Source organism: Budorcas taxicolor, chromosome 1, assembly GCF_023091745.1.
Source record: "Budorcas taxicolor isolate Tak-1 chromosome 1, Takin1.1, whole genome shotgun sequence".
NCBI lineage: Eukaryota > Metazoa > Chordata > Mammalia > Artiodactyla > Bovidae > Budorcas > Budorcas taxicolor.
In genome coordinates this window covers 180,816,614-180,830,479 of record NC_068910.1, presented here as the reverse complement: position 1 = coordinate 180,830,479, position 13,866 = coordinate 180,816,614, and the positions used below count along the sequence as shown (strand labels likewise).

General features: G+C 39.2%; 2 protein-coding genes across 2 annotated transcripts in view; one reads left to right on the top strand and one right to left on the bottom strand.

The window, feature by feature from the left end:
* The window catches only part of MED12L (mediator complex subunit 12L), a 354,867-nt gene that overhangs the window by 255,294 nt on the left and 85,707 nt on the right, over positions 1-13,866 (top strand). The window lies entirely within an intron of this gene.
* Positions 8,827-9,846, bottom strand: P2RY12 (purinergic receptor P2Y12). Its single transcript, XM_052636408.1, has one exon. It carries the CDS (start codon positions 9,844-9,846, stop codon positions 8,827-8,829), a length of 1,020 nt encoding a protein of 339 aa, XP_052492368.1.

Here is a 13,866-nt window from a genome sequence, read left to right as displayed (position 1 = left end):
CATTAAGCAGGTTGCCCAAAGTCCTGCAACTGAAGCCCTCTGCAAACCCACACAATTTGGTTCCAGAGCCTCCCGCTTGGAACCAGGCCCTCTCTCTTCCGACTGCCAGAGACAGGATGAGTGTGGGAGTGCTTATCAAATTCTGGAGTTTTTGAGCTGGATGTTTCTTGTTGCTAAGAGGTATAATCCACTTTGGCTTAGACGGTAAAGCATCTGTCTACAATGCAGGAGATCTGGGTTCGATCCCTGGGTCGGGAAGATCCGCTGGAGAAGGAAATGGCAATCCACTCCAGTACTATTGCTTGGAAAATCCCATGGACAGAGGAGCCTGGTAAGCTACAGTCCATTGGGTTGCAAAGAGTCAGACACGACTGAGCGACTTCACACACATAATACACTTTCATGGATTTGTGAATCTCTTTGTCTCAAAGTGAGGTACTCAGTTGAAAACATAAATTGGTTCACAGCAGTATTATCAGGAGAGAGTTAAATATGTAAGGAAAAGTATTAGAAATTAGAAGCCTGCCAAATGGAAATGAACGAAGCATTTGTCATCTCCTTACAGAATGTCTTTTGAATCAAACTCAACAGTATAAAGTTCCTATCAATGTAACCAGTACCATATAAATAATAATGGAAAAGATGAGGAAGTATTTGCTTTCAGTTGAAATGAAAGTCAAAATTGGAACTCCTGTACTCATAGAAGAGCCTTTTACTTCTCATCGAAGGATACCATGGTACTTCCCCAGATTATATAAAAGTGTTTAAAATCTCACACTGAATTAACCCAAGGTGAAAGTGAAGTGAAAGTGAAAGTTGCTCAGTGGAGTCTGACTCTTTGCGACCCCATGGACTCCATGGGATTTTTCAGGCCAGAATACTGGAGTCGGTAGCCTTTCTCTTCTCCAGGGGATCTTCCCAACCCAGGGATCAAACCCGGGTCTCCCACATTGCAGGGAGATTCTTTACCAGCTGAGCCACAGGGAATCCCAAGAATACTGGAGTGGGTAGCCTATCCCTTATCCAGCAGATCTTCCTGACCCAGGAATCAAACCAGGGTCTCCTGCATTGCAGGCGGATTCTTTACCAACTGAACTATCAGAGAAGCCCTAACCCAAGGTGGTAGTAATCTAAAATACATTATGCAGCTTAACATTACTGTAGTGATCCATGTGTATAAATGAATTTGGTATTATAAAATCTCTACATATAACTGGAAACAGGCAATAAATTTACACTATAATCTGAAATATCTATATTAGTATCCAGTTTCATAATTTTGTTATAAAAAAAGAAGTTTGAAGAATTCAGTTATTGACATATTAATATACAGTAGAAAGTTCAGTTCAGTTGCTCAGTGGTGTCCGACTCTTTGCGATCCCATGAACCACAGCACGCCAGGCCTTCCTGTCCATCACCAACTCCCACAGTTTAGCCAAACTCATGTCCATCAAGTTGGTGATGCCATCCAGCCATCCCATCCTCTGTCATCCCTTTCTCCTCCTGCCCTCAATCTTTCCCAGCATCAGGGTCTTTTCAAATGAGTCAACTCTTCGCATGAAGTGGCGAAGTATTGGAGTTTCAGGTTCAACATCAGTCCTTCCAGTGAACACCCAAGGACTGATCTCCTTTAGGATGGACTGGTTGGATCTCCTTGCAGTCCAAGGGACTCTCAAGAGTCTTCTGCAACACCACAGTTGAAAAGCATCAATTCTTCAGCACTCAGCTTTCTTCACAGTCCAACTCTCACATCCATACAAGACCACTGGAAAAACCATAGCCTTGACTAGACGGACCTTTGTTGACAAAGTAATGTCTCTGCTTTTTAATATGCTGTCTAGGTTGTTCATAACTTTCCTTCCAAGGAGTAAGGGTCTTTTACTTTCATGGCTGCAATCACCATCTGCAGTGATGTTGGAACCCCCAAAAATAAAGTCAGGCAGTGTTTCCACTGTATTCCCATCTATTTCCCATGAAGTGATGGGACCAGATGCCATGATCTTCGTTTTCTGAATGTTGAGCTTTAAGCCAACTTTTTCACTCTCCTCTTTCACTTTCATCAAGAGGCTTTTTAGCTCCTCTTCACATTCTGCCATAAGGGTGGTATCATCTGCATATCTGAGCTTATGAATATTTCTCTCGGCAGTCTTGATTCCAGCTTGTGCTTCCTCCAGCCCAGCGTTTCTCATAATGTACTCTGCCTAGAAGTTAAATAAGCAGGGTGACAATATACAGCCTCGACGTACTCCTTTTCCTATTTGGAACCAGTCTGTTGTTCTGTGTTCAGTTCTAACTGTTGCTTCCTGACCTGCATAGAGGTTTCTCAAGAGGCAGGTCAGGTGGTCTGGTATTCCCATCTCTTTCAGAATTTTCCACAGTTTCCTGTGATCCACACAGTCAAAGGCTTTGGCATAGTCAATAAAGCAGAAATAGATGTTTTTCTGGAACTCTCTTGCTTTTCCATGATCCAGTGAATGTTGGCAATTTGATCTCTGGTTCCTATGCCTTTTCTAAAACCAGTGAACATCCAGAAGTTCACAGTTCACATATTGTTGAAGCCTGGCTTGGAGAATTTTGAGCATTACTTTACTAGCATGTGAGATGAGTGCAATTATGCAGTAGTGTGAGCATTCTTTGGCATTGCCTTTCTTTGGGATTGGAATGAAAACTGACCTCTTCCAGTCCTGTGGCCACTGCCGAATTTCCCAAATTTGCTGGTATATTGAGTGCAGCACTTTCACAGCATCATCTTTGAGGATTTGTAATAGCTCAACTGGAATTCCATCACCTCCACTAGCTTTGTTTGTAGTGATGCTTCCTAAGGCCCACTTGAGTTCACATTCCAGGATGTCTGGCTCTAGGTGAGTGATCACACTATTGTGATTATCTGGATCGTGAAGATCTTTTTTGTACAGTTCTTCTGTGTATTCTTGCCACCTCTTCTTAATATCTTCTGCTTCTGTTAGGTCCCTACCATTTCTGCCCTTTATCCAGCCCATCTTTGCATAAAATGTTCCCTTGGTATCTCTAATTTTCTTGAAGAGATCTCTAGTCTTTCTCATTCTGTTGCTTTCCTCTATTTCTTTGCATTGATCACTGAGGCTTTCTTATCTCTCCTTGCTATTCTTTCGAACTCTGCATTCAGATGCTTATATCTTTCTTTGTCTCCTTGGATTTTCACTTCTCTTCTTTTCACAGCCATTTGTAAGGCCTCCTCAGCCATTTTGGGTTTTTGCATTTCTTTCCCATGGGAATGGTCTTGATCCCTGTCTCCTGTACAGTGTCATGAACCTCCGTCCATAGTTCATCAGGCACTTTATCAGATCTAGTCCCTTAAATCTACTTCTCACTTCCAGTGTATAATCATAAGGGGTTTGATTTAGGTCATACCTAAATGGTCTAGTGGTTTTCCCCACTTTCTTCAATTTCTTCTTGTCTGAATTTGGCAATAAGGAGTTCATGATCTGAGCCACAGTCAGCTCCCGGTCTTGTTTTTGCTGAATGTATAGAGTTTCTCCATCTTTGGCTGCAAAGAATATAATCAATCTAATTTTGGTGTTGACCTTCTGGTGTTGTCCATGTGTAGAGTCTTCTCTTGTGTTGTAAGAAGAGGGTGTTTGCTATGACCAGTGTGTTCTCTTGGCAGAACTCTAATAGCCTTTACCCTGCTTCATTCTGTACTCCAAGGCCAAATTTGCCTGTTACTCCAGGTGTTTCTAGACTTCCTACTTTTTCATTCCAGTCCCCCATAATGAAAAAGACATCTTTTTTGGGTGTTAGTTCTAAAAGGTCTTGTAGGTATTCATAGAACTGTTGAACTTCAGCTTCTTCAGCATTACTGGTTGGGGCATAGGCTTGGATTACCGTAATATTGAATGGATTGCCTTGGAGACGAACAGAGATCATTCTGTCGTTTTTGAGATTGCATCCAAGTACTGCATTTTGGACCCTTTTGTTGACCAAGATGGCTACTCCATTTCTTCTAAGGGATTCTAGCCTGCAGTAGTGGATTTAATGGTCATCTGAGTTAAATTCACCCACTCCAGTCCATTTTAGTTCACTGATTCCTAGGATGTTAACGTTCACTCTTGCCATCTCCTGTTTGATTACTTCCAATTTGCCTTGATTCATGGACCTAACATTCCAGGTTCCTATGCAATATTGCTCTTACAGCATTGGACCTTGCTTCTATCACCAGTCACATCCACAACTGGGTATTGTTTTTGCTTTAGCTCCACCCCTTCATTCTTTCTGGTGTTATTTCTCCACTGACCTCCAGTAGCATATTGGGCACCTACAGACCTGGGGAGTTCCTCTTTCAGTATCCTATCATTTTGCCTTTTCATACTGTTCATGGGGTTCTCAAGGCAAGAATACTGAAGTGGTTTGCCATTCCCTTCTCCAGTGGGCCACATTCTGTCAGACCTCTCCACCATAACCCGCCTGTCTTGAGTGGCTGCACAGGGCATGGCTTAGTTTCATTGAGTTAGACAAGCCTGTGGTCCTAGTGTGATTAGATTGACTAGTTTTCTGTGATTATGGTTTCAGTGTGTCTGCCCTCTGATGCCCTCTTGCAACACCTACCGTCCTAACTTGGGTTTCTCTTACTTTGGACGTGGGGTATGTCTTCACGGCCGCTCCAGCAAAGTTCAGCCACTGCTCCTTACCTTGGATGAGGTCGCCCCTCCTGACCTTGAACGTGGAGTAGCTCCTCTCGGCCCTCCTGCGCCCGCGCAGCCACCACTCCTTTGACGTGGGATAGCTCCTCTCTGAGGCCGCACTTTTGGGTGGTCCGTCACTGCCATCATGCTTCTGCACGGTGAAAGTTAATCCTCCTTAAATATATGTACCATTGTGTGTGCAAATATGTATATGTGTGTATATATATATTTATATTTACTGACATATTGCATCTTTTTTTCATTCCATGTTAGTATATAAAGATTTACTAACAATTTTTATAAAAGGGTTATACTATATAAAGTTATCATAGTTTATATATGCTGTTGCTTTTGGGCATTTACTTTTTTTCCCTCCAATTTTTCTCTATTAAAAACAAGCTGTAGATCAAATCCCACTCCATGTATTTTTATGTATTTATTCTAACATATATTTATAGAAAGTTTCCTAGAAGTGGGATTTCTGGATCAAAGGATATGCATTGATATGTTGAATGGTATTTTAAAAAGTTTTCCCGAAAGATTGTCCTCATTTTTTGTCTCATCAAATGGGATTATCCAACAAAATTGTTAAAAATCTTTTAAATCAATTCTAAATTTACAGGTGAAAAAAGCCATGTCATGTAAACATAAACTTGTTTATTAATGAGGGTGCATATCTTTTCATATTTTTAATATCTATTTGTATTTCTCTTGGGAATTGATTTCTTTTGCCCCTTTCCCATTTTTATTTATTTATGTTTTTAAAGTCAGGCTGTTTCTTTTATTGGCTTGTAAGTATATTGCATATTTTGTTCTCACCAGCATCAATATAATCCCACTTTCCGCTTTGAATGTTACCAGCCAGCCATTATGACCTAGATCAGCCAAAGGTACCTACAGATGTTTTCAGTGCAAAGCTGCTGAAACACTGAGATGCATGAAGAGAGGGCTCTTTCTCTATACAGTGCATTTCTTTGAAGTTTTAGGGTTCCAGTGCAGGGCTGTCAGTCTTCTAAACAGCCAGGTAGTAAATATTTTGGTTTTATGGCCCCTCAGTCTGTCACAACTACTCAGCCCTGTTGTTGTAGCAGGAAATGAGACATAGTAAACCGTGGGTACGTGTGGCTGTGTGCTAATAAAACCTTACAGACAGTGAAATTTGAATGTCATACAACTTTGTGCAGTGTGAAGTTTTATTCTTCCAATTTTCCTCCTGCAAATATTTGAAAGTGTAAAAACCATTCTTAAATCACATGTTGTATGAATCAGGTGCTGGGCTAGATTTGACTTGCAGGTTAAAATTTGTCACACCTGCTTTAGACTATTTATATAAGAAACCACTGGGAGAAAATGCCAGTAACCAGCATCATTAGGACTTCTTAGCCACTTTTATGGCCACGACTGTGTTTTGTCTGTCTCATCTTCTGAATCTCTATCTATAAAATTTGATCTCTCTCTCTCTCTTTTTGAAGTTATTGTGAAATGAGAGATATAATGTGTATATTAAAATTCCTAAAGCTAGAGATAGTGACATGTTCTGTGTAAAGTGAGTACTCCATAAATAGTGATCTCTTAATCTGTCTTGAATGGGTTCAGTTTGATATTTGATAAAGGAGTATATGCTTCTAATGTATTTGAATAAAAACTCTCAACTAAGTATGGTTTAGTATTTTTTCATATTATGTATAATAACCTAGATAATTCCAAACATTGAACAAGTTTGTTTGTTTGTTTTGCAAAAGTGTTGCGACACCATTAGCTTTTCTGGTTATTTCTCTTATTGAAATCATCATCTCAGTGAATGCATTTAATCCCAAATGAAAGATTATTCAGGAAATCTCTGCCTGCCATGCAGTCTTCCGATACCTAGTGACCCTGGCAGCATGACGCGGCCGCTCTCATCCGTGGCCAGCCTTCCCTTGACTTGGCTAGACTGAAGAGTAGATCTGCCCTTTATATTTCCCATATGCAAAGTAAGGTAGTCAGATTTGTCGGCCCTTGTTTCTTTTCCAGCTCAAATATCCTGGTGTTCTTACAGAACGAGTTTGCTCATAGGACATTAGAGTGAATTGCATTGGTCTCTCTGGCAGAAACGGCTACTGCCTTTGCCCTAGCAGTAAGTCGAATATGCATCTTTTTTGATTTGTATCTCTGTGTTCATCTGCACTGACATCCAGTGCTCGCTTGCAGAAGTGCCAGAGAAGGAAATGTGGCTGCTTGCTTGAGAATAGTTACTGTCTAGAGAGTTAAATGAGCTCAGCTTTGTACTGAAATTTAACTTAGTAGAATAGAATCTATTATATTGGAATTCGGTGAACTTCCTTTTACTACAGCTAATCCCGTTTATTTCTTCTCACATTATATTTAGATATTGGTATCTCTGCTTTGTATTTGGGAATCATCTCTGAGGATCATAAATAATTGATAAATCATGTCCATTTCCAAGTGTGATGTGTGTTTTGTTTACATTAAAAAAAATACGGCTTGTGTGGAATCTCACAACATTATAAGTTTGACCTAATTTTTCATTTAGGTATGAACTAATTGGATTCCCTGGTGGTAGAGAACCTGCCTGCCAATGCAGGAGAAGCAAGTTTGATCCCTCAGTTGGAAAGATCCTCTGCAGAAGGAAAAGGCAACTTACTCCAGTATTTTTGCCTGGGAAATCCCATGGACAGAGGAGCCAGGTGTGCTTTAGTCCACGGGATTTTAAAGGGTCAGACATGACTTAGCAACTAGACAACAATAACAACAATGAACTAATTGACATGAGATATCACCTTCAAAATAGATTTTGCCTAATCAGTTCAGTCGCTCAGTCGTGTCGGACTCTTTGCGACCCCATGAATTGCAGCACGCCAGGCCTCCCTGTCCATCACCAACTCCCGGAGTTCACTCAAACTCACGTCCATCGAGTCAGTGATGCCATCCAGCCATCTCATCCTCTGTCGTCCCCTTCTCCTCCTGCCCCCAATCCCTCCCAGTATCAGAGTCTTTTCCAATGAGTCAACTCTTCGCATGAGGTGGCCAAAGTACTGGAGTTTCAGCATGTAATAAAAAGTATAGTATTGGTGACTGTCCTTTCTTAAATAGGTTCATTTGATATAGGAGTATAGAAAATATCAGTTATAGTATCTCATAACTTTGAAAAAAGAAATTCCAACAAAGTATGTTTTAGAGTTTAATGTTAATTATTTATTATATACACAAATGACAAACAGGTAATTCCCAACATTTTCGTCACTTTCCTGTTAATGTTCATACTGTTCAACTGCATAATCTTATTTAAGTTGTTTTTCTCATAGGGGAAATGTTCATTAGCCCAAAACACAGGCAGTTTTTAGAAGCTAGTTAATAGAGATCAGTATCAATGATGGTACTCTATTTACTAAAGTTATCAAAATATGAGTAAACCAGTTCCTGTGCTGTTAAAGAAATATTCATAAATTCCTGGTGTTTGAATGTTGTAAAATAACTCTGTTTTAATAACTTTGCTATTTCTGCTGTTTTTCTTGAGAAGGTAGTTTTACAACCTTTCAGTCTGATCAGTTACCATTTCAATTAGTTTAAATCCCTTAAGTTTTTTCTCATAATTGGAAGTTCGTAATGACTATTTTTACATGTCTCAGTTACTTAAATTTTTATAAGGAATATCACATAGGTCAGCATTTGGTTAAGGGACTGCAATATATACATACATATATATATATATATAAAAGCATGTATAAGTATATATACATATATTAGTATATAATAATTGGTGTGATTTTATCAGATTTATCATTCTTAGCTGATTATAATAAATTCATAGTAGGATTGCGATCAATGTATTTTTTTAAATTACAGTATACATTATTATATGGTTACCCGTTTTGTCAAAACTCTACATATCATGACCTGTGTGTGGTTTTGCATGTGCGTGGTGATTGGATGCAGTTTGTTTTGCTACACAGCTACATGTTAGGTTACCTCCCTGCTTCTTAAGATTGCTTTCAGTATTGGACAAAGAAATGAAAATTGCTTTCGTAGTCTTTTATTTATTACTTGTTTCAAGAGTTATTGTTGCTAACTCAGCTACTTCTTAGTCAGTGTTAATATTTTCCACATAGTGCTTGCCTTTGGGGAGTTCTATGCACGAATAGACTGAACTGTTATCTCACTTTATTTACATTGGTGTCTCCTCACTTGGGTCACTGCCGTCCTGTCCTTTTTTCCTGTTGTCATGGGATGGAGATGATGCAGAATTGGAACATCTCAGCATACTCATCAAGGAATTTTTGAAGGATTTGCAAAGGAAAAAGTAGATGAATGGATCCAGGCATGCATTTAAGGACGTTAACCAGAGTGTGCTCTCTTTCACGTAGAACAGAGTATTCTCAGCAGCGCAGTCAAAGACGTCCCGGGTTTGACTCAGGGTGTAGGGAATTCGGGCAAAATGGAATGGAACAAAACATATAAAAAATACAGCAATGATAATGAAAACCTTGATGTTTACCTTTTTCTTGGGGACTTTGCCGGCGCCCCTTGTTCTCACATATGACTTGTACAGTTCTTTGGTAATGAGCGTATAGCATACGATGACAATTAGAAAATTAATCCAGAAAATGACTTGACAGACATAATTGACTATTTCGTGCCAGACCAGACCAAACTCTGACTTCAGAAATGAGCATTTCTTCACAGTCTTGTCACTCGGCCTCCTGTTGGTCAGAATCATGTTAGGCAAGGAGATTAAGAACATGAACGCCCAGATGACAACCGAGAGAATCTTAGCCCCCAAGAGATTATTGGGGTTGGCCATCTTAAAGGGCCTGGTGGTCTTCTGGTAGCGATCAATAGTTATTAGTCCTAGGAATGAGATACTGATGTACATCGTGAAATAGAACACGACGGAGGTCACTTGGCACACAAAGGCCCTCAGAGGTCCTGTTCCCAGTTTAGTATCGCTGAGGATTTTGAATGGAAAAGTCAGAATCATGAGGAGGTCGGAAATGACTGTGTTCTTAAGGAAAATAATAAAGTTGGATTTGCTGCGGATTTGAAAGAAAATCCTCATTGCCAGGCTGTTTGTGATGAGTCCAGCAAAAAACAGGACCGTGTAGAGGAGTGGGAAGAGCACCTGGGTAATCTTGTAGTCCCGGCCGCACTGGCTGCTGTTCCCAGCCACAGAGCTGAGGTTGTCCATGGCTCGTGTCTCTCTCTGCGACCTAGAGGGGGATGGAGGGAATGATCATTTTCAGGTCCCTGCTGTCTGATTTTGCCCTCATCGCTGTGGGTAACGTTTTTGGAGAGACTTCTCTAAAAATTGAGGTGCCTGATCCTCACTGGGGCAGTTAGTAAAGAACAGAAAAACCAAATCAAAATATTTCATAGTGGCAGATATTCTATATGCACAGTAAAATAGTCTGAAGAACATTTTATGAAGATGTAGTTGCTTTGTATTTCTTATTTTTTGAATGTTTGCCTCTTATAAAACATTTTTGATCTTAGGCAAAAGTGCGTATACATAAAACCTAGAAGAGAAATACTTAGGCTATGCTTTATTCTTCTCCAGTTTCATTTCCTTACCTTCTGACTTTGTTGTTTTTATTCATAGTCACTTTTCCTATAGCAATCCTTACTCCTGGACTTCATTTTCTCTAGTACCTTCAAAGGGTTCTGAGGAGAAATGACTGATAATTGCGTAGAGACTTTTAAAGTAAAAAGTGAAAAGTTTGTATCAAATCACTTGTATAAAATTTACTGTTAAATATAAAGCAGAAGACAAATTTTTCCCTTTATAATTGGACTGTATTTCTGCCTCTGTATTGCTCTGTCATCCATTCGAAAATCAGCCTCACAGAGTATTCTTTGCATGCAAATATTGTAACCCATGTGCATCTCTTTTCCAACTTTGCTTAGTAAATTTTAAGGTTTCATGTATGTTTTCTTGACTATCATTCAGGGAAGAAATTTTAAATGGTTAAAAAAAAATGAGGAAATGATTTCTCTATGTAGTCATTAGATGGCATTCCTCAAAATACCCCAGGCATACTTTCTAGGTTTATAGAGTGTATAATGGTAACTAAAATAAAATACCAAGATCATGTCCTTGCCTGGATCCATAGGTTTTTATACCACAACAGGCAGCAATAAAGGAAATTAACCCTTGACTTGAATATATTAATTTGAATACATTATTTGGCATCTAAGTTTTGAAATATAAAATGAAATTTGTAAAATTTGAATTTATCAAAAAACCAATGGAATTGATTGTAAAGAAAATATTATTCCTAAATAGAAGACATGGTGATATTAATGCACAGATACCTCCATAGCAAGAAAAAAATTCTAAGTTCCCCCAGATGTCAATGGAATTCTATTTTCCATCCTTTTATTATTGAACGTTAAACAAATTAAGGTTTACGTCATATACCTCCTCAGCAGTTTAACTTAAAAAAAAAAAAAAAGACTAAATAAACCCTAGAATTTGATAGAAGATAACCGACTTAACCTTACTTGCAACTGCCATTTTTCTTTGTTTATGCCTTGATAGTTTTGGAAATTATACTTTGAGAATGCTCATTTTTCATAAACAGTTGCTTGTTTATCAAGTATCGTTGACAATGAAGAGCTTCAGCTCCCGCTAACTATAGCAAATCTGATTTTATACTCAAGATAAAATAAGTAAGACCATTTGAATATTTTTTCCATGTTCTGTATAATTTCTTTTTAATGAAGAAGTTAATGGTTATCTCCAGCATCATTAATGCAGCTTGTATTTTAGTTTATATTCCATTTATATACCCATATTGATACTGCTATTAAAGGTTTCCACCTTAAGAAAACTTGAAATAAAAAGTACACACGCATCATAGTGCAAATACATATGCTTGTCAAATACCTAGATATAAAATTACCTGGTTACTCTTGATCTGAAGGATTTGAATGTGTCCAGTAAGCGGTAGTTATTACAGGCTGTAGAGTGGCATCTGTTATTTTCCTTTTAATGTCTTAGTTTAGCTGCTCACACTCTTTATGATAGAGAATCTGCTGAGGTTTCATCAGTCAGGTCTTGAATGTTCTGGAGAGAAATAGGGGGAGAGAGGAAGAAGACTTCACCATCAGAAATTACCTTCAGATGCCGTGGACTCAGGGCTGTGCAGACACTGTATTTCCGTCTGGCCCGCTTTTAGGACTTCTGCTTTTATTTCCTTGGGAAATATGGGGCACGGTGGGTGAGAAGTCATCTTTTAAAAAGCAATTTAAAATCCTGTGGCTTTGTACTGAAACCTGCCATAGAGTTGATGCGTTGTGAGCTCTTTGGGTTATTTCCCATGCAAATGATAAGTCCAAGAGATCAAGCCTGGTGATGTCTGCTTCCTGGAGAAGGCTGCAGACTTGCTTTGTCAGATGGTTATTTACCTGAAAACATATTGTGCCCAGCACTGGAGATCTATTGCCTTTTAACAGGTAATCACATTAACTTGTAATGTGTGCTCATTAGGGATGTTAGGTCTCTTGCTCTTTGTTTTTTTTCCTGGTTAATAATGTCATTATTTTAAATCTGTATTTGATCAGCTCTTTGTAGGCGATACAATTTCCTCCCATTATAAAACTGAAGATTGTAAAATTACATTAAGAAAGAAAAAAACAGTTGTATCCATTGCTAGGCTTATTATATAGGACTTTTATGCCTGTCTTGAGTAGAGTTTAAACAAATTTCTTTTGACTTTGCCTTTGTTTTTTGGGGAAATATGTCATTCAGTGAGGGCTTTCCAGGTGGCTCAGTGGTAAAGAATCTGCCTGTCAGGCAGGAGACATGGGTTCAATCCCTGAGTTGGGACGATTCCCTGGAGAAGGAAATAGCTACCCATTCCAGTATTCTTGCCTAGGAAGTCCTTACAGGCCACGGGGTTGCGAAGGAGTCGCAGATGACTTAGTGACTGACAACAATCATTCAGTGAAGAGACTCACTATCACCTTTATATAAATATTGTGGATACTCACGCTTGTGTACACACTCACACACTGTTTCAAACTATAATGTCCTTCTGTTACCAGCAGATCCACTTGGGTAAGTGTCTTTGTTGTAAACATATCTTTCGGTTATTTATTTCTTCTGAGTTTTGAGTGTGTCTGTCGCAGTGTGGATTAGATGATCTTCACGGGCGGTTTTAAAAGTATAGAACAGCAGCTCAGTGTCACCTGAGGAGTCATGAGAAGTGCACTTTCCTGGGCGCCATTCTAGCCCCGGTGGTCCAGCAGCTCAGGAATGCAGCCCTCATCTGTAGTTTCCTCACCTGTAGTTTCCTGAAGGAGTGATGCTCATATTGCTTAAGGGTTGAAGGCCACTGATTTAAACTAGCTGAGAATTTTGCTGGCATTATGGATTTGAAATCAAGCTATGGATTTGGGTAATTTCAGGTGGAAATGTCAGTCACGTCATGGTCCCCATCTGTTAGTCATTTAGACGTCGGCTTGATGATATACTCTTGGAAAATTAATTTATTTGTTGGTTTAGAGACAGATCATACTTTTTGAAAAAGCTTTTATGCCACATACACTTCAGAATAATAATAGCCCACTTTGGGTTTCTTATATTGTCATCAGTTAACTATTCTGTGAAGTAGATAATCGTCTTATTTCTGTTCTCTGGATGAAAACAGAGGAGCAGAGCAGCGGAGTTAGAGACCCGATTTCAACTCATGCTCTCTAGTTCTAGAGCCTGCACCTGTGACCACTGTGTGCAAAAGTCTTCCCCATCTTACTGTCTCCACAACCCTTCCCCCGCACTGAGGCCCACCAGTGAGAGGGGAAGGCCATGAATGGGATGGCTATACTCCTTTTAGGAAAATAGGAGTCATACTTGCCTTTACACCAGATTGATTGTCAGCTTTACGGAATGTTTGTGAAGCGTTTCTAAGACCTCTGGATGAAACAAGGCTTGGGGGGTGATGTGGGGGAAATCCTGACTATTTTCAACAAATTAATATGCCACACAAAAGGAACATTATTTCAGTATACTTAACTCATTTATGTTTCCAGATTTCTATAGTGCTGTGACTAGGGAGTTGAGGGATAAATGAAAGGCTCCAGATCTTGATCTAAATTAGCTTTATCTCTCCTCTGACTTTAACTCGCAACCACACCTGTCTGTGAACCTTCTCTGATAGTGTTTTGTCATTGGAAGATGACTGGAAAAGTGAACTAATTCTGTATACCC

Coding starts and splice junctions, on each gene's coding strand:
- P2RY12 (XM_052636408.1), bottom strand. CDS start 9,846: ATGGACAACCTCAGCTCTGTGGCTGGGAACAGCAGCCAGTGCGGCCGG.